The sequence below is a fragment of the Oryctolagus cuniculus genome, chromosome 19, assembly GCF_051225735.1.
Source record: "Oryctolagus cuniculus isolate XC-2025 breed Fujian yellow rabbit chromosome 19, ASM5122573v1, whole genome shotgun sequence".
Classification (NCBI taxonomy): Eukaryota; Metazoa; Chordata; class Mammalia; order Lagomorpha; family Leporidae; genus Oryctolagus; species Oryctolagus cuniculus.
Window position 1 is genome coordinate 6,233,960 of NC_142885.1, and position 20,931 is coordinate 6,254,890.

The window sequence follows — 20,931 nt, forward strand, 5'->3', positions numbered from 1 at the left end:
AGCAGAGGCGGGGCATGCTGACCAGGTGGAGCCCCATCCCGCGCCCTGGCCGGGGGCTGGGGAGACCGGGCCCGGCTGCAACTCTGCAGCGAGATCTGGGCCTGAAACCCCACCCGTGGGACTCTAGGCTGACAGAACCCTCGCTGGCTTTGATTAAACATGCCCTGACGTCACCTCCCAGGCTGAGGCGACTGCTGGTCTCCATGGGTGCCCGGGCTGGGCAGACGGACGTTTGCTTTAGTGGGAACTTCCGGCGTTTCCTGAACTTGCCTCGTGTCCTGGCCCAGGCAACCCAGAGCGGACTCCGAGCCCGACCCCGGGTCCACGCGGGCCGTCCACGTGCCTTACCTCTTCACTCCCCTCCGGAACTCAAAGAGTTTCTGGCCCTCCGGAATGGAAAACACTCTAATCACGGTCCCCTGTGACAAGGAAGGGAAAAACACTTTGTTTATTTGCACAAAAACAGACTTTTTCCACTTCTAAGCACATCAGACTAAACATGAGCCCCGCGGGGTGATTCCAGCCACAGCTGCCCTGGGCCCGAGCGGCTCTGTGGCCTCTCCTCTCACCCCAGCCAGGGGCTGAGACTGCCTGCCACTCATGGACCAGTCTGCTGCCCGTCCTGGCACAGCGCTGTGCCACCTACTCCAATACTGAGGCCACACGTGGGATAGAGTGCTCCCACTTCTGTTGTTTAAAGCCCAAGTACAAAGAACCAGAACCAGAACCATCGTCACGTCCACGCAGCTGCGAGCGCCGGGCTCCCGGAGCACTGCCCCAAAGGGGCACAGAGCATGCTTACAACTACCGGGGCTGCTGCCCGAGATACCCACAGCCCATTGCCAAGGGCCTGGGTACCAGCCCGGCTCTGCTCTTGACCCAGCTTCCTGCTCACGCACACCCTGGCAGGCAGCAGGTGACGGCTCAGATGCTCGGGTCCCTGCCACCAAACACGAGAGACCCAGACTGGGCTGTTGGCTCTTAGCCTTGGCCTGGCCTCGCTGTGGCCGCTGCAGGCATTTGTGGGGTCAATCAGTGGACAGGAGCACTCTCAGTCACTCTGCCTTTCAAATAAATGAGAAAATAAAAAAGCTTAATGGTGAGACCACATCAAAAAGCGTCTACTAAGAAAAGAAGACAAGAGGACATATGAACAGATGGTAAGCTATAGATTGCCCTGGTTTGAAATGAACTATATATATTTTTTGTGGGCAAATTTCACTTTAATTGCAAAAGGTTTCATTTACAGCAAAATCATGAACAACAGGAAAGTTGCCAACTTTCACAGAGGAATATAAAGTTCCTTTTCTTATTTTTATTTGACAGGTAGAGTTATAGATAGTGAGAGAGAGAAAGAAAGGTCTTCCTTCCATTGGTTCACCCCCCAAATGGCCGCTATGGTCAGAACTGTGCCGATCTGAAGCCAGAAGCCAGGCACTTCTCCTGGTCTCCCATGGGGTGCAGGGCCCAAGCACTTGGGCCATCCTCCACTGCACTCCCGGGCCACAGCAGAGAGCTGGCCTGGAAGAGGAGCAACCGGGACAGAATCTGGCACCTATATGGGATGCCAGCGCTGCAGGCGGAGGATTAGCCAAGTGAGCCCCGGCGCTGGCCTTACAGTTCCTTTTCAACGCAGGCAGCAGAGATGGGGCCTGCCAGAGGGAACACAGCCCCTGGCTTCCCTGAGACCGACGTTTTCCAAGATGGTGAGTGAGGCCTGCCAGGATGCTCACGCGCGGAGGAAGGAGACCCCTCATCCACACCATCGGGCAGACAGCAGCAGTCCTGCCCCTGGGCACAGCAAGCGGACAGTCTTTGGGTGAAGAGAGGGTAGAACGCTGAGTAAAAGGGGGGCAGCAACTCCCATTTACAGCCAGAAACGTCAGTGCCACCGAGCACGGGATGACTGACCTCCGCTGCCTGGTGCAGTCCACCAAGAAAACCCAGAACCAGCAAATTCAAGGTCGCTCATCCCGGCAGTGGGACAGCAGAACGGCTGCTCGATGGCTGGGCCCTCGGGCCGCTGCTCGCAGCTCCGCCGGCCTCCCCAGCCCAGGCAGGCCCGTGAGGTGGCGGCGGCTCCTTAGCAGCGCCATTCCCAGCGGCACCGTGGGGTCACCGCCGGTGACATAAACCAGGACATCAGAGGCGCGCAGCTGATCAAGTAACCCTTGAAAGTCAAGGTCATGCTGACAAGCAGAATGAGAACCAAACAGGGAGGGTCCTGCCCTGACAGCTCTAGGGAAATCGTGCGTGTCCCTGACGGAGCTGGGACAGACAAGCACAGCGTTCAGGGCAAAATCGAAGACTGGCAACAGAAGAAAGGACGAGCCAGGCGGCGTGTTGCGTGTACGCACCGTAAGTGCCCACTGCACGTATCAGGATCAGAAGAGAAGCTGCAGTAGCAACGCACACACTGGCAGCACCCACCGACGCAGTGGCGCCTCCCAGCTCAGAACCCGAGAAGTGGTGCTCGTCTGGGTCAGCCAGCGCTCGGTGAGATCAGCAGGACCACGGTGCTGACCATCAGGCACCAGACCCACGCAGGACGGTTGGTGCCGGTGCACACGGCAGCACACGCAGCAGCTGCTGGGGCAGAACCCCGTCCGAGGCGCGACCATCTTCATTTGTCTGGCTGCGGGCGCAGTGGCGCCGAGTGCATGCCCAAGTTTACGAGAGCTTTGCTGCGCAGCCCTGGGCCCACCACGCTGCTCCCGCCAGCTCTTCTGCCACCCCGACTCCCAACCCGTGCGTTCAACCACCTGGCTCCATGATCCCCTCGGGAGCTCCAAGCGGCGGTGCCCAGCCAAACCCTGCACTCCCAAGGCGGCAGAGCAGGCGGCACACGCGGGCAAAATGAACTATTTTAAAGATACCACTTTCCCCACTGCCCTGCGAAACCAAACGGACACGGGATCTGCAGACAGGTGGACGGAGCGCGCGTGTCTGGGAGAGTCAATGAGAGAACAGCGAGGGACGGACCAGGACTCGCAACGTCTGAGCAGGAAAAGCCCCGGAACAGAGCGGGGAACCCTGAAGCACCAAGCACTCACGTGTGTGAGGCACGAAGAACTTCCAGTACTCGACTTCACACTAGCCCAGTGTAAAGACTCAAAACAGGTAAAATGTAAAAACCCACCAAGACACCAGACACGTTCATGAATACTGAAAACAGCAGGCGATGTGGGCTCAGGGCCCCACGGAGCTGCTACAGGAAACTGGCAAGTTCACACCCAGGGACTCTCATGGCTGCGAGAGGTCAGAGCTCCTTGGAGGAACCGGGTAACCGAGCACCAGGGACGGGGCACGTCCCAGGCACGGAAAGCCAGCCGCGGCAAAGGCTGGGCCTTCTCGGCCCACCCTGAGCTCCGCACATGGTTCGCTGACACATCCCACACGCGACGCTAACCAGTCGTCCCGTCACCGCAGGCCAGCAAGCTCCCTGCCACAGGGTCAGGCCCATCCCGAGGGCCACGAAGGCTGAGAAGGCCGAGGTCTACACCTGCAGACTGAGCCACTGACAGCAAACCACGCCTCTGCTCTCCACAGCCTTCCCAGGAGGCAGCCAAACCGAGTCATCAAAGGACATAGGATGCCAGCCATTCGATGCGACAAGGTAACCGGTGAGCCAATCCCACTCACTGCCCAGCTTGGGACCCTGGGCTGAGAGCCCTCAGCACAAAACGGAAACATCTTACTTTGCAGAGGGAACGGCCACGTGAGGCGGAACAAGGTCCTGACACAGGGGAACCCCAGCCGGCACCGCCTTCACCGAGAACCAAAACCTTCCTCAAAGACAGCTGGAGGGGGCGGTGGCGCAGTGGGTTAATCCTCCACCTGCGGCGCCGGCATCCCATATCTGCACCAGTTCTAGTCCCGGCTGCTCCTCTGCCAATCCAGCTCCGTGCTAACGCACCTGGGAAAGCAGCGGAAGACGGTCTAGGTGCTTGGGCCCCTGCACCCACGTGGGAGACCAGGAAGACGCTCCTGGCTCCTGGCTTCAGATCAGCCCAGCTCTGGTTGTTGCAGCCATTTGGGGAGTGAACCAGCGGATGAAGATCTTTCTCTGTCTCTCCCTCTCACTGTCTGTAACTCTACCTCTAAAATAAATTTAAAAATCTTTAAAAAAAAAAAAAAAAAAGAGCGAGATTCAGTGGGCAGGAAGCAACACCAGAGTGAAGTGAGCTATCAGGCAAGTGCGGGGAGGGACAGACAGGAGCTCCGACAGAGCCCGGCACGGAGCCGAGCGAGGACATGGACCAGGCCACGTCACGCTTGTGGGGGCCATGGCCATGCTGTCATCTGCACAGACAGGCTTTACAAAGCCCATGTCCTCAGCCCAGCAGTTCTTCTCACTGGACTCTCACGAGTTAGGGAATCAAACAGAAGATTCCCGATTTAACTACGCATCACCCTAACAACACGGAAGGGACAACTTAGTGCCCCAAATGTGATGCTTAGGAAATCATAATTGAGCATTACTGTACAGGCATGAAAGTTGTGTTTTTTTTTTAAGACTTATTTATTTGAAAGGCAGAGTTGCAGAGAGAGAGAGAAAGGTCTTCCATTCACTGGTTCAGTCCCCAAATGGCTTCAACGCTGGCCAAAGTGAGGAGCCAGGAGCTTCTTCCAGGTCTCCCATGGATGTAGGGGCCCAAGCGCTTGGGCCATCTTCCACTACTTTCCTAGGGGCATTAGCAGAGAGCTGGATCGGAAGTGGAGCAGCTGGGATTCAAACCCACACCCATATGGGTTGCCAGTGCTGCAAGCGGTAGCTTTACCCACTACAACGCTAGTTCTCTCTCTCTTTTTTTTTTTTTTAAAGATTTATTTATTTGAAACTCAGAGTTACACCGAAAGAGGAGAAGCAGAGAGAGAGAGCGGTCTTCCGTCCACTGGTCCACTTCCCAATTGGCCATTAACGGCTGGAGCTGTGCCAATCCAAAACCAGGAGCCAGGAGCTTCCTCTGGGTCTCCCACAGGGGCACAGTGGCCCAAGGACTTGGGCCATCTTCTACTGCTCTCCCAGGCCATAGCAGAGAGCTGGATCAGAAGTGGAGCAGCCGGGTCTCGAACCGGTGCCCATATGGGATACCAGCGCTTCAGGCCAGGGCATTAACCTGCTGCGCCACAGCGCCAGCCCCCAATGCTAGCCCATTGAAAAGCTTTTTAAAACATTTATTTCAGGGGCTGGCGCTGTGGTTTAGAAGATAAAGCCACTACCTGCAGCACCAGCATCCCATAGGAGACCCAGAAGTTGTTCCTGGCTCCTGGCTTCAGATCGGCGCAGCTCTGGCCATTGTGGCCATCTGGGGAGTGAACCAGTGGATGGAAGACCTTTCTCTCACTGCCTCTGCCTCTTTGTAACTCTGCCTTTAAAATAAATAAATAAATCTTTTAAAAATTATTTATTTTAGGGGCTCACTTGGCTAATGCTCCACCTACGGTGCCGGCATCCCATATGGGCACCGGGTTCTAGTCTCGGCTGCTCCTCTTCCAGGCCAGCTCTCTGCTGTGGCCCGGGAGTGCAGTGGAGGATGGCCCAAGTGCTTGGGCCCTGCACCCCATGGGAGACCAGAAGGAAGCTCCTGGCTCCTGGTTTCGGATCGGCTCAGCTCCGTCTGTTGTGGCCATGTGAGGAGTGAACCAGCAGATGGGAAATCTTGCTCTCTGTTTCTCTCTGTAATTTTACCTCTCAGAAAAATAAGTATTTACAAAAAAATTAAAAAATGACCATGTCCCACAGGGGAGTGGCTGGTTCAACGCCCAGTCCTGCCCGTGCAGAGCCTGAGGGTAGCAGCGTCACCCACCGAGCTGTGAGGCCCGCCCAGCGGTTCTCCATTATCCACAACAGGCACTGGCTGTCTCGGTCAGATAACAGGGGGGTGTTTAAATCCCTGCGCGCCAGCAGATACGACATCCTAACTTGCTGCTGCCTTTTTTTTTTTTTTTTTTTTAATTCACGTATTTATTTGCGAGACAGAGCCATCTTCCATCCGCTGGTTCAGTCACCCCATGGCTGCAACAGGCGGGGTTAGGCCAGGCTGAAGCCAGGAGCCCGAAACTCCATCCGGGTCTCCTCCCCACCGAGAGCAGCCAGGACCCCAGGCACCGGAGCCGTCACCTGCCATCTCCCAGAAGCGTGAGCAGGAAGCTGGACCGGAAGCACAGCGCCACGCCCGCCCCTTCTCTCTACGTCACCTGTTCTGTGACTCGGCCGAGCCAACAGAGCGAAGTCTGCTGAAGCCGCAGCAGCTCACTCACCTTCTCAGAAGCAGTGGCAAGTTTGGTTCCGCTTGCGTCAAAAGTCAACGCCGCTAAAGGACTGTCATGAGCCGGGATCATGTTCGCAGCTCTCTGAAAACAGAACCACGCAAACGTGAGGTGGGGCACGGCTGGCCGGAAGCAGCTCCACGTGCCACGGTCCCATCTTCAGGCGGGACTACACCACCACCACAGCCAACCCAGCTCAACTGAAAAGTGATCAAATGTGGCTACTCCAGGTGCGCCCCGCGCCCAGGCTGTCGGACGGCAGACGGCACTCACCAAGTTAATGGTGTCGAAGACCTGCACCTCCCCGATGGTCGCGCTCCCCGGGTACGCCAGGTAGCAGTTGTCGTTGTTGATGGACAGCGCACACAGGCCTGTGGACAAGGCAGCCGTCAGCGCTCACGGCAGTGTGTGTGCCCGGGGACCGACACGAGGAGCACAGCGGCCAGGCAGTCCGAGTGTCAGCCCGACCTAGCACGCACCGGGAAAGCTCGGGAAAGCCAGGAGCGCGAGGGCACCTGCAGGCGGCATTTCCTTACAGTTCTGCACTTTGGTGACACCAGTGCCAGACAGGCCTTTGGTTGGAGCCATTCACTGGGCCACACCACGAGCCGATCAAACCAGTGAGTTTATATGGCCACAGTAGGATGGGAGTTTGGCTTAAGATCATACTTTTTTTTTTTTTTTTTTTTTTTAAGATTTACTAATTTATTTGAAAGGCAGAGTTAGAGAGAGAGGGAGAGACAGCTGACACCCGAGGCTAGGCCAGGCTACTGGCCAGGAACTTCTTTCAGGTCTCCCATGCAGGTGCAGGTGCCCAAGGAATCGGGCCATTTTCTGCTGCTTTCCCAGGCACATCAGCGAGGGAGCTGGATCGGAAGTGGAGCAGCCGGGACCTGAACTGGCGCCCATGTGGGATGCTGGCATCACAAGCAGCGGCTTCACCCACTACGCCTCAGCGCCGGCCCCTAAGGCCATGCTTTTCTGCCTGACTGGGGCCAGCGCTGTGGCTACAGGTGAAGCTGCCACCCACAACACGAGCACCCCATACAGGCACCCGTTCATCTTCCGGCCACTCCACTTGCCATCCAGCTCTCTGCTAATGCACTTGGGAAAGCAGCAGAAGACGGCCCAAGTGCTTGGACCCCTGCACCCACGTGGGGGAACTGGAGGAAGCTCCTGGCTTCGGCCTGGCCAAGCTCTGGTCGTTGCAGCCATCTGGAGAGTGAACCAGCTAATGGAGCACCTCTCTCTCTCTCTCTCCAATTCTGCCTTTCAAATACACAGTAAAAATAAATCTTCAAAAAAAAAAAAAAAAAAAAAAAAAAAAAAAAAAAAAAAAAAACCAGCTACCTCCCTTACGGACCCTAAGAAGAGAACCAGTGTGTCCCCTAGGGGCACTGTGGGAAGACGGACTCTGCAGACAGGCGACCTACCCGCGGGGTTTGGAGGGGTCTCCCTGATCGTGTGCAGCACCTTCATGTCCCGGATGTTGTGGATGTACAGAGACTCTTCCAGGCACACGATGAGCCTCTGGAAGCAGGTTAAAGAGAAAAGCAAACTGAGAAATCCCCAGTACAATATCCACCCCCAACCTTCACGCACTCAGCTCTCAGAGTGAGACTCCCAACCACCACCGGGCACCTCGCAGCCTGGATGCCTGAGGCGCCAGGAGACCGACCACTGCCCATCACCTGTCGCGTGGGGACCGATGGCTGTGCCTGCTGCCACGCCGTGTACGCCACCTGTCCCCTGAATTCTAACTAGGTGACGAATGCAGTATTACAGAAACAGTACTAGGACAAGTGTGCAACGAGGCACAAGTATGATGAAAGTAAAATCTATCGCTTCTCGGCCTTTTGGCTAAGATAAAGTGAAAAAAGTCTAGAAACTGTTCAGAGCTACAGAACTTCATTCTGAACTCCGAGGAAATGAACGTGGACTTGCAAGGGAAGCATCAGGAAATGATTCTCGCGGGACAAAGTGGCCCGCACCGTGCGACAGCCACAGGAAGGCACACCTGTGCGCTTGACATTTCAGGGCGCTCAGGACGTGAAGTCTGGGCATGTCCCACTCTCACCAGCTGTCAGTCAACAGGCGGACGCTCGTCCTCCGGCCTCCCTGCAGCCACCCTGGCCGTCACGCCCCGGAGCTCCGCTGCTGGATGCCGCCGTGCTCGCCCTGTGCCCTGCACACAGCTCTGCGGGACGCGGGCTGAGGCGCAGGGGCTGCGGCACTCACCTGCCGGTTCAGCTTCACGGCCAGGATGGTGTTTGAGTAGCTGTAGTTGCAGATCTCGGTTCCCTTCTTGAAGTGGCAAACCTTGAGCTTCCTGGGGGCTTTGAGGCTGACGATGGCCACCAGGCTGCTGGAGAACAGCCGCTCCACGATGCACACGTCCTCCGTGCTGGCTGCGACCAGAACAAGAACAGAGAGACACACGTCGACGTCCCTGTGCCAACAGGCTGACCTGCTCACACAGCAAGCGCGCGCCCAGCCCTCCACCGCTCCACCGGCCAGCCCTAACGGGGACTCAGGTCCCCACTGCGTGTGCCATGAAGACACGAGCACACCAGGACAACGCCAGGCATCACACTCCCACAGGGACCCAGGCACCAGGCAGCTCCAAAGGGGGAGGCACACACGGGGAGGACCATACGGGAGGTGGGACGTGTGCTACCACTCAGGACAGAACAGTCACAGAACCAAGCGTGCCAGTCTGGGCGTGTCCGTGCACTCTCGGCCGCTTGCCCCAGCCAGTGCCCGCTGCCAGCCTTCCACACGCTTCCCAGGCAGTGAGGCTTTCTTCACGAGGGACAGACGCGAGCGAAGGCCCGCGCGCGGAGCCGAGTGTGCGCCCAGGAGGCAGGGCCCCACCCGCGGCTTCTCTGCCCAGCATCCCCCCGTGACGACCACGGGTGAAACCGGCCCTGTCTGCACCGTGTTCACCGCCGGGCACACCCTGAGTGACCGCCGTGCTCAGGCATGAGGCCAAGCCCAGGAGACACAGGTACAGGACCCGAAACGTCACCCTCTGCTGTGGAACAGCTTCCAAGACCAGGCCCCATGTCCTCTGTTCGGCCCCTCTGCCTCACCGAGCCACACCGAGACGCTTCCCTGGGAGCGGTGGCTTGGAACTGTGCAGTCTCCAGCGCTGGAGGCCTGGTGTCTACACCGGCGGCTGCTGCACAGGCCCCGTTGGGCCTTCCTCCACACTGTCCTGCTCCCTCTCCTCTGGCTCCCTCCCCGGGGCCTCATTCTCTGTGTCAGCAGCACCCTCTCTGCAGGCCAAGTCCCCAGGCGGAGCCCTGCCTGTCTGCAGCTGTGCCCAGGTGGACATCACCCAGAGAGAGGAGCGGCTCTGCACACTGCTGGACAGCCGGAAATGGAGCTTATGAGTAGACACTGATTACTGGCCAAACCCCAAAACACCACTAACAGACTCTGTTAAACTGCAGCCTACTCCAAAGCGGACCACTCCCCCTGTGACACTCCCAGCTGGTCACGCACGATCACCGAGCGCCACAGCTGAGTGCTGACGCTGCTCTTGGTCAAGTCCAACTGTCCTCGTGCTGATGCACCCACTGGGCAGGCGCTGCAGGGCTGGCACGGTCACCCGACGGGGTCTTGATGCGAGTACTGGGGCTCGCTACAGGGAAACGTGGCATTCACAACACGGATTTTTTAAAATGTCTTATTTATCTGAAAGGCAGGGCAAGAGAGAGAGCGCACTTCCATGCCCTGGTTCACTCCGCAAATGGCCGCACCAGTCAAAGATGGCTGGGCTGGGCGAGCACCCGAGCCCTTGGACCATCACGGGCTGCTTCCCGGGTGCACCAGCAGGGAACTGGCCAGGAAGCAGAGCAGCTGGGACTTAAACTGGCGCTCCGATACGGGTGCCAGGCCAGCAAGCGGCGGCCTAGCACACTGCGCCACAACCTTGTCCCCCAAAATGATTTCTGATCAGTTTTATCTGAAGCCACCGGCCCCCTCACATTGAATCAGCGGCAAAAGAACTTATTTCCAGATACGGTTGCTCCTGCGCCTCAGAGACGGCATCTGTGACCCTGCCACTCGCTGGAGTTCGTGGCCCCCTGGGGCTTTGGGCGCCCCCAGCTCTGGGCCACGTGATGGGCACCTTCCCAGCTGTGGCTGAACGGGAACGGGAAGAGGAGGAGGAGGGAAAGGCACTCAGGCCACAGCTGGAGCAGCTGCTCTGCAGAGCGGGAATGTGGGCGAGCCGTGGAGATCTCACGGAGGACTTTCGTTCTGCAGCTCAGGAACCAGCGGAGACCGGATGGAGCAGGGGTGCCGCAGACACGGCCAACTGAAGGAACAGGGCCCTGCTGACCGCGGCGGGGAGGCCGGCACGGGCTCCCCTGCTCCCCCACACCGGGACGATGGCTGCAGAGAAGCAGCGTGGTATGTGAAGGAGAGAGGGACTTCCAAGGGAAAGCAGTGGCTCTCGGAAGCATGAACGAGACACTGAGCTTTGTGGAGACTCACAGGTGGGAGGCTGAACAAGTAATGACGGGAGGAAACAACCCCGGGAAGCTAAGTCGTCAGAAACCTGCGGGCCCTGAGCAGGCTGCGCAGTGCCACCGCTGCCCGTGGCGACCAAAGACCGCCAGCATCAGCTCGACAGAGGCGCAAGAGGCAGTGCAGGGTCCAACAGTCACGCACGGTGATCCTTCGGAGCCCTCTCCGTAAGCGATAAAGGACGCTACGAAAAGCCTGCAGCTAGTCTTGATGATGAAAAAACTGAACTCGCCCCTTAGCCTGGAAGGGCGGCCAGGGGCCACTCCCCTCCCTTCCTCTGGAGGCCGACGCTGCTAAGGCAGCAGGACCTGGAAGACGGAGTCTAACCGCCTGGCCCACAGCCCTCATCCATCTACAACGCAACTACCAGAACTACCGAAGGTCACAGGATGCAGGATTAAAATACAAAATCCCCCTCAGCCCTACAGACCAGCAGGAACTGCAAAGTGAAACAAACAAAACCCATTTATAATACGGCCCGAACCCAACTACCAGGAACAAATTAACAAAAGATGCAAGATCCCAACATCAAAACCCGCAGAACACTTCCTCAGGCAAGCTGGAGAAGAGCTAAATGAACGGTGAGAGTCGCGCAGTTCACGGACTGGATACACAGTATGGTCAGGACAACGACTCCTGCGCGGGCCCATCAGTCCTGGCAGGCTGTCGTCAGAGGCTAAGGCTGATACGGAAAGGGACAGGACTGCGAAGGTCAAGGCTACCTTTGGGAAAGTGGAGATGAAGACCTGCGAACACAACACGGGAGGGAACAGAGCCCAGAAGGGGGACCTCTCAGGGAAAGAATCCTCTCAATGGTGATGGAATAGGAAGTCGGGGAAAGATCAAGACTTCAGAACGGGGCTGGCGCTGTGGTGTGGTGGGCTAGGGCCTCCGCTTGTGGCACCCGCTTCCCACGTGGGCACCAGTTCAGGTCCCAGCTGCTCCTCTCCCGACCCAGCTCTCTGCTATGGCCTGGGAAAGCAGAAGATGACCCAAGTCTTTGGGCCCCTGCACGCACGTGGGAGACCCGGAGGAAGCTCCTGGCTCCTGGCTTCGGATCGGCGCAGCTCCGGCCGCTGCGGCCATTTGGGGAGTGAACCAGCAGATGGAAGACCTCTCCGTCTCTCCCTCTCTCTGTCTGTAACTCCACCTCTCAAAATGTAAATAAAACAGTAAAAGAAAAAAAAAGACTTCAGAACAGCAAAACAACCGTCCACCAGACGGTCCACCAGAAAGAAATCAGCTGTCCTCGACAAATGGTGAATTTGCCTTCAGCTGCAAAGAGCTGAGTAACCCAAGAGAAAAACAGGCAACTGAACAAATGCATCCATGAACACGTGGAAAACACAGCAAGTTCAATTTCAGTTGATTGTAGCATTAAATCGGCAAATGGATGTATTCTTCCTCTCCCACGTGCAGGTGTGCTGACATCTGCGCACGCCCAGCATCGGTGGGCAGAAGCCAACGGGCAGCAGCGGCGCTTGACCGCGTGCTGATCTTCTGCGCCTCCACGTTCGCCTGCAGGAGTTTCCCTGACGAGGGACAAAGCCCACCCCACAGCCTCTACTCGAGACAGGATGCCCACACCAGCCCCGCTTCCAGGAGCCCCAGATGGAAACCCAAAGTCCACGGCTGAGGAGTGGACACACACACAACACCTGTACCCATCACCGCTCTTCCCGGGCACACCAAGGAGCCAGCCACGCAAGCTTGCACCACCTGGCGTGTCCGGCGCAGCACACCCACGGAGGCAGAAAGCAGACTGGCGGCTGTGCTGGGCCCGGGGCAGGCGCAGCACACGGGCAGTGACTGCCAATGGATCCAGGCTTCTGTCGGCAATGATGAAATCTCTTACAGTTAATTGTGCAGGCTGCACAACCAAGTCAGCACACCAAGACCCAGAGGGCCGTGCGCTTCACACAGGTGAACCTGTGGCACGTAAATCACATCTCCAAACAGCCTTCAAGCAGCAGCAGCACCAAGCCAGGCAGCCAACGGCCACAACCGAAACTCTGGCTGCAGGATCAAGACCTGATGCAAGACCCGTTTGGGTCCTGGCTGCTCTTCTCCCGACCCAGCTCTCTGCTGTGGCCTGGGAAAGCAGTGAAGATGCCCAAGTCCTTGGGCCTCTGTACCGGCGTGGGAGACCCAGATGGAGCCCCTGGCTCCTGGCTTCCAACTGGCCCAGCTCCAGCTGTTGCAGCCATTTGGGGAGTGAGCCAGTGGATGGAAGACCTCTCTCCGTCTCTCCCTCTCTCTGCAGTTCTGCCTCTCAAATAAATAAAAAATGCTTTTAAAAAGTCTGAGGCAAGAAGCACCTGAGGCAAGGCGGCAGGGTATGCTGACCAGCACGTTAGGCCACCTGGGGAGACAGACACAAAGGGTCAGGGCCGACCCTTTGACAACCACATGTCCACGGAGCCTAGGAGATACTGGGATGGGCTCGAGGAGTCTAGCACTGAGAAATCCCAAGTGGACAGCGACAGGAGAAAGGAGACCTCCTGCGCAAGTAGCCACTGGACACGGAAGGACGCCCCGCGGGCCGCGCGCCCAGCCCCTCCCAGGAACGCACCTGACATGCGCTGTGAGGGTCAGAGCTGGTGTCGTTTCTCGGCCGCATCATTCGAGAATCCCTAACCTTTCAAGAGCACATTCCGTGCCCAAGAGAACTCTCTCCCTTCCCTCTCTCTCTCTCTCTCTCTCTCTCCCCCTCACACTGTCCACTATGCTCGAGTGCAGACACCTCAGCCCTGCCACGAAACAGTGGCAACGGTCCACGGGAGACACAAAAGGGACGGCAATCCAAAGAGAACCAAGGAAGCAGCCGCCGGCCTGTGCCGATCCAGACAGCATGCCACCAGGCCACCAGTGCTCAGACGGCACCAGGCCACCAGTGCCCAGATGGCACCAGGCCGCCAGTGCCCAGACGGCATGCCACCACGCCACTGGTGCCCAGACGGCACCAGGCCACCAGTGCCCAGATGATACGCCACCAGGCCACCAGTGCCCAGACGGCATGCCACCACTCCACCGGTGCCCAGACGGCACCAGGCCACCAGTGCCCAGATGGCACCAGGCCACCGGTGCCCAGACGGCACGCCAGTGCCCAGACGGCACCAGGCCACCAGTGCCCAGACGGCATGCCACCACGCCACCGGTGCCCAGACGGCACCAGGCCACCAGTGCCCAGATGATACGCCACCAGGCCACCAGTGCCCAGACGGCACCAGGCCACCAGGCCACCAGTGCCCAGACGACACCACGCCACCAGGCCACCAGTGCCCCGCCGGCAGCGCTCGCCGGCCCCGGGAGGGGTGAGCCAAGCTGCGGGCCTCAGGCACCGCAGGCCCTGCTCTCAGGACTCGTCCAAGGCGGGCTCTGCCAGTTTCTGTCCAACTTTCTTCCTAGTGACAGTGCCTGGGAAACTCAGGAAATTAATTACTGAATTGAGGAGCGCGCGCTGTTTGGCTTCTCTCGGCGCTGTTTATGGCTGAAGTGGGAAGGGCAGAGGGAAGGCTGCCCGAGGCCTGCAGCTCCCCAGGGATGCAGGCTACGAGCTGGGCGGCTGACAGCGCCTCGGGCCGGATCCAGATCAACCCTCCCAACAGCACGTGGGCTGGAACAGGGATGGACGCCGGCAGCCCTGGCTCTCCGACCTTCAGAGGCAGGCACGGCCCCAGAGCACACGGTGCCCAGTCCCTGGGGCTGAGCAGGGAGACTGCCACCAGGTGCTCCCCTCGACGAAGGCCGCAGGGACTTCTGAGCTGGGATCATCGCGCCTGCCTCGGGTTCAGAACCAAATATGCATGCGGTCTGTCTGGCAGCTCAGAACTTAGAAAAAGTAAAGAAAGCACACGACGTAGAACCTGAAATAACTTGTACATAGCAACATCTTACAGACAACAGATCTACGTCCTCTCCGCCCACAGCGTGGCGTTGTTGCACTCACGTTCCAGGGACAGAGGCCACAGACCTGCGCATTAAGTTTTCTTCACACAACGGCAACGGGACAGCGGGGAGTCCTGCAGCTTTCCCGTAGCTTGGAACGACAACACCCAGCGCTGCTTTTTCTCGTGTTCCCTGCTGTGCAACTGCTGGTCTGGTCCTTCCCCAGGACCCTGTGTCCCGGAGACAGTGACCGAGAGCGGAGAGCGGGGAGGGCAGCAGCCGGCCCGCGGCTCCCATCGGCGTGGGCTCTGCCGGGTCCGCTCACAGAACAACGCCCACACGGCCTTGCCCCCAGGAGCCCAGCTGCTCTCTAAGCAGACCCTCCTAGCGTTCAGTAAAAGCGTGGGCCCAGGAAAGGCGCACAAGTTCCGGCCAAGGGAACAGTGCCCTGCTTCAGTTTGAAGCTTCAACTCGGAAAACACCTCCGTCCCCTCCACCACCTACCCTGGAGGGCCGAAGGCCACTATGAATACAGAAACTGACACCACGCCGCCTTCCCGGGCCGCTCAGTGAACAAGACAGCACACGCTGCTCCCCCAGGAGCCCCCGGCAGTAACTGCACGCTGAGGGGGAGCCCGGGGACTCTGCGGGGACAAGCTGCGGAGCAGCGGCAGTGTGGTCACGGATCTTCACCGCCACGCAGCTCTAACAGGTGGCACCGTCGTGCCAGGGTCTGAAGAAGGCCCAAGGGGAGGGCCCAGGGAAGAGTGACAGGGATGCCACCCACAGCTCACCCCGCTCCCAGGCCATCGCCCACTCCCAGGCCACAGCCCACCCCGCTCCCAGGCCACAGCTCACCCCGCTCCCAGGCCATCGCCCCACTCCCAGGCCACAGCCCACCGCGCTCCCAGGCCACAGCCCACCCCACTCCCAGGCCATCGCCCCACTCCCAGGCCACAGCTCACCCCACTCCCAGGCCACAGCTCACCCAGCTCCTAGACCAGAGCCTACCCAGCTCTCAGACCACAGCTTACTCCATTCCCGGGCCACATCCCACCCATCCCACCCTGCTCCCAGGCCACACCCACCCCACTCCCAGGCCACACCCACCCTGCTGGTAGAAGGCAGCCCTGCAGAAGGCTCAGGAAGCACCAGGAGCAAGGCTAAGGCTGAACGGGGCCAAACCTAAGGGGGCCAAGGGGGCCAAGGGGGCCAGGGGGGCCAGCGGGGCCGGGGGGCCAAGGGGGCCAAGGGGGCCAAGGGGGCCAAGGGGGCCAGGGGGCCGGGGGAGCCAGGGGGGCCAGGGGGGCCAAGGGGGCCAAGGAGGCCAAGGAGGCCAAGGGGGCCAAGGGGGCCAGGGGGAGCGAGGGGGGCCAAGGGGGCCAAGGGGGCCAGGGGGGCCAGGGGGGCCAGGGGGAGCCAGGGGGGCCAAGGGGGCCAAGGGGGCCAGGGGGCCAAGGGGGCCAGGGGGAGCCAGGGGGGCCAAGGGGGCCAGGGGGAGCCAGGGGGAGCCAGGGGGGCCAGGGGGAGCCAGGGGGGCCAGGGGGGCCAAGGAGGCTAAGGGGGCCAAGGGGGCCAAGGGCGCCGGGACGCCTGCAGGCCCTGCTGGAGACAGACACACCTGCAGCTCACCTGACATGCAGGGCACCCGGTGGGCTGGGAGGGCTCCTCCTTCCGAGTCACTGGCACAAAGCAGCGGCCCCTTTCCTGGGGTCATCAGCCTACACTGTGTGCTCACCATGGGCCCCAGGCCCAGTGAGTGACAGTCACTCAGCGCTGGCCCTCCGGGTCTACTGCGTGAAGGGAATCGCCCACAGCCTCCCGATCGGTGAAGCACCACCCCACGGGGCGTGACCCTGGCCCTCGCAGTAGGCAGGAACTTCCAGCTCTGGGAGACGACTGAGATGATCCAGCCTCTCCCGACCCACGTCCCTGCGTGGCAGGTTACAGGGCGCCGCGAGCCCTCCACTCGATTCCCTGGACCGAGGACTCGCACCTGGGCTGCTCCAAATGGTACATTCGGGGGGAGGAATGTACAAGAACTGGTAACCCCGCCTAAGTGAGCAGAAACACAAGTGAACGAGAAAGTGGCAAACACACGGAGAGACGCTTCCCGCACAGCGCAGACAGCGGCCGAGCACGCGCAGACGCCCAGCGCCTCCGGTGCTCAGGGAAACGCGAAGCTGAGCTTTGCCACCCCACCGGTCAGAACGGCTACAGCCAACCCCAGTGCCAACACCCGCGCTGGCACTCCCACATCACGGCGGGAAAGGAAACCGTGCAGCCCCTCCCCGCCGGGCGGGCGTTCTCTCCCACCCACACAGAAGCCTGGGGCCGTGAATGCCATCAGCCCACACGGGCTCCAACACGCGACCGGCGGAACAGACCGGCGCATCTACCACGGACACTACTCGGGAATGCAATGAAAGGACAGCAGCTCAGGGACGTCCCAGGCAACCTATGAGCAGAAGTGCCACTCGAGGAGCTGAGTGCCTCCACCACGGGTCACTGTTGAAATGGCCAAGCTGCTGAAACAGAAGAGACCAGCGGGCTGCCCGGGCATCGGCGAGGGGCAGGAGCCACCCAGTACCTTACGGTGGTGGAAACGAACACCACACACGCGCACAGATGGGCGTCAGCCCCCTGGCTACGGCATGGACTGCAGTCCCACGGGATGTTCCCACTAGGGGAAGGGGGCACAGGGTACCCAGCATGCGCGGCCCTTCTCACGACTGCGCACGGGCCTGCAGCTGCCTGCACGGGGTGGAGCCCACGGCGCAGCACCAGTGTGGAGGCCTGACCAGCTGTTCATTCACAAACACAGCCACACACACCGCGAAGCACATGCAGACATCAGTCCCACACCTACGCACGCCTGCTCCACCCAGAGAGGAAGTCACCCACCCACAGCCCCGCGGAGGGTGACCGAGCGAGAAACCAAAGCCCACAGCCCATGCCCGCTGCGCACCGCCTCTCTGCCGGGCAGGCGCCCCCGCTGCTGTCAATCCACAACTCGAGAAAGCCAGTCCCTCCTCCAGGAGTTAACATTCGCAGCTTCCTGGAAGCCCATCGTGACAGGCAGACAAGCAGTTCCAAGGGGGAGAAATTAACAGAATAGCCCAAACAGTGAGACACCCTGTGTGCCCGTGACTGTGCGGCTGGCACAGCGCCAGAGACCTGGAGCGGTACCCAGACTGCCTCCCGCTGCCCGCTCACACGCACTCTGCAGGAGGGGGGACCGGGCACAGTGTCTGCACAAAGTTAACCACCACCCTGTGTTTGAATTTAAGATTGCATTGCAATTCCAATACAACTTGTCTATTTGTTAAGAAGGGGAAAAATAAAGCAAACACTTACTGCATTCATAGATCTGTTCCAGCTTATCCACAGAAGAAAGGGAGAAAAATTTATAACCGGACTTACTACCAACAGCTAGGGACCTGCAAAAAAGCCAAATTCAGAAATAAGAGCTGATGCAGGCAACGTGATCACGCACACCCTCGCTCCCAGCCAGTGCTGCTCAACGGCCAGCATCCCTACCAAGCCACACGGTCCAAGTCACTGCAGCTCCCATCAGCGGCGTGGCAGACAGACGCCCCACGGCCAGACTACACACTCTTCTGTGCAGCCGGTCCGGCATGTCGGGGCTCCCGTGAGAGCAGTGACTACAGGCAGTGGCGACTATGCAGGATGCGTCCGCTCTAGCGGGAATCACCCCACGCTGACACGTGTATCAAAACGTCATTGTGCACCTTAAATACATACATGCAACTGCACTTGGCAGCTGTACTTGAATAAGCTAGGAAGACGTTTAATAAACGTAATAAAGACAAAGCAAATAAACCAAGAAAACAAAAACAAAAAAACTAACCTCTATGCAACGTTACAGTTTGAGACATGAACTAATCAGTGCTAAATGATTCCCTGGAAACGAGTCCGGTCCCCGGGTGATCTGACGCGTGGACCAGAGGCGTCCGAGGCTCAGAGGCGAATCCCCTAAGCCTCTGCAGAGATGTTTACGATCCCGGTGACTGCAGCGCTCCCTCTGGGCTTCGGTGAGGCCCGTGCACAGCCGGCCCGAATCCCCCGTGCTGGTCCTGCTACCGCTGCACGGAGAGGTGGACACGAGACCAACCCCAAAACTAACTTCGAACTCGGACTGAGAAGACCGCACCGTGCCCGAGTTCCCACATCTGTCGCCGACACCCCCGAAGGGGCTCAGAGAGACCTCGAGAGCGCCCAAGAGCCGCAAGCTCGGGGCTGGTACACGAGACAAGGCGTTTCCTCTCCCCAGGACGTGCTGACCGTAGAAAGCAGAGGCCAGGAAGGGTCTCAGAACCAAGGGAGCGCGCGTGAAGCGTGAGCAGCCAGACTCGAAGCAGCAGGCGCAGGGGCCAGCGTGGTCTCCCGAACACAGGTGGACCGCGAGCCCGCTGGGAGGCAGGCGCTTCGCCCCGGCGGGCCTGCCCAAGACAAAGCCAGAGCTATTTGAACGATCGTGCCATCTATTTTAAAACTCTGACTTCCAGTCTCTCTTTCATAAGAATGTGCGAAAAATCCATTCCAGGACGGCAGCTGTAACGTGCACTGCTGATATGCAAAGTGACGCTGGTTCCTCTTGGAAGTACAGAAGAGCTATAATCAAACTCCGCCAGCCACAGAAACATCTTCTCAAAAATACTACACTGCGCTGATGACATCAGTGAAACAACCAGGCACCGCCGGTAAATATTCTGAAATTAGTGATGAGAAAAACCAACATTCAGGAGGGCCCAGGGTCCAGGAAGGCTAACACAAACAAAATCTCAGCACCCCAGAGGTACGGGCACAAGTGTTCCGGAAAACACTTCCCACGCAACGAAGGTCTGCTGTCAGGCACCAAAGCCTTTGCCCCTGACCATTTCCAGGTTTTGAAAAAGCATTCTTGAACCATCCTGGGCACGCCAGACCCAGGCCAACTCCTGAAGTGAGGGCTCCACACGCGCACAGCGAAAGGCCGGAACAGAACCAAGCGCGGAGCTCCTCCACCTGCCGCTCTGCAAAGCCCTGCTTTCCCTGAGCGCCCTGCCGCGCGAAGCCCCTCTCTTTTTCTGTTTCCCCACTGACTCGGACAGCAAACCACCCAGCCTGTGAGCAGAGAGGCCGCGCCCACGGGCAGGAGCACCGGGCCGGAGAGGGAGCCTGGGGTGGACGCCTCCTGGTCCTCGCCCTGCTCCCTGGAGACAGAATTTGTCCACCAAGCCTGACACTTCTCCCAGTGTTCAGAAACAGATGCGGGACGGTAAGTGTCAAGGAGGATCTCAATCCCACAGCTCTACTCTGCCCTGTCCTCAGTTAAGAATCAGGGGCAAAGCATTCCCAGTCTCTCCTGCCACAGCAGCCACGCCGGGACACGGAGCTCAGACGGGACAGGCGTCTTCGGCTCAGCCACCGCAATCCGGTGCACGCACCACTCCCAGAAGCTGTTCCACCGACGCCTCCTAGCCAGCCTGACCCTACCACGACAGGCGTGCTAACGGGACATCGGCCTGAAGAAACCGTCTGATTAGCAAAGGTCGTGTGGGTTTAAGTTAACACAATGAGATCCGGTATCGATGAAGAGAAAAAGTAGCAAACTACAATCACAAAAGTGCTGTCTGTTACGCCATTCCTATCACAGCTGTCTTCACCTGCACCTGGCGCTCTCCCCAGAGACCCAGAGACGAGGCCGTCTCCCGCCAGGCAGGGGGCAAGCGCCACCTCCCAGGTGTGCTCGGAGCCAATCCTCCATCCTCATGGCACGTCTAGAGCTGCCCTGGGCGCCGACTCCGGCGCCTCTGTGGGCTCTGGTCCTGATCCGGCCGGCTCTGCCTTCTCCACCGGCAGCTGGGGATCCGTTTCCTTCAGCACCTGCCAGCCTGAGCGGTGCTGACGGCATCTGCTTCCTGATCGCCCCGTCCTCGGTTTAAGCCTTCTAAACCTCTTTTGGACACTTTTATTAGGGTTCTGGCAGAGAGCCAACACAAACGCTTTGCTGAATCCATCTTCTTTGGCTTGAAGCCTTCATCACTGAACACCCAAGACCGCGACTTCCAGGAAGAGCAATTCCGTATTTCCCATCTTTTTCTTGACCTCATCCTTTCGCCTCTGGTCCCAGACGTGAGTCCATCAGGGCCTCCCCTCTCATCACCGTCTTCACGGGGGGACACGCTCCAGTACGTGGTTCCCTGGCCGCTGGCCAACACTGCCATCGGG

General features: G+C 59.2%; 1 protein-coding gene across 2 annotated transcripts in view; it reads right to left on the bottom strand.

The window, feature by feature from the left end:
* Positions 1 to 20,931, bottom strand: part of WIPI2 (WD repeat domain, phosphoinositide interacting 2) — a 32,006-nt gene that overhangs the window by 8,128 nt on the left and 2,947 nt on the right. For both annotated transcript variants that reach the window (XM_017339076.4, XM_008251210.5), the window contains 6 exons: positions 18,055 to 18,137; positions 8,512 to 8,681; positions 7,707 to 7,803; positions 6,547 to 6,644; positions 6,265 to 6,357; positions 349 to 419 (listed from right to left, as the gene is read on the bottom strand). In XM_017339076.4, the coding sequence (XP_017194565.2) occupies positions 349 to 419; positions 6,265 to 6,357; positions 6,547 to 6,644; positions 7,707 to 7,803; positions 8,512 to 8,681; positions 18,055 to 18,137 (612 nt within the window). The remainder of the gene's footprint in view (positions 1 to 348; positions 420 to 6,264; positions 6,358 to 6,546; positions 6,645 to 7,706; positions 7,804 to 8,511; positions 8,682 to 18,054; positions 18,138 to 20,931) is intronic.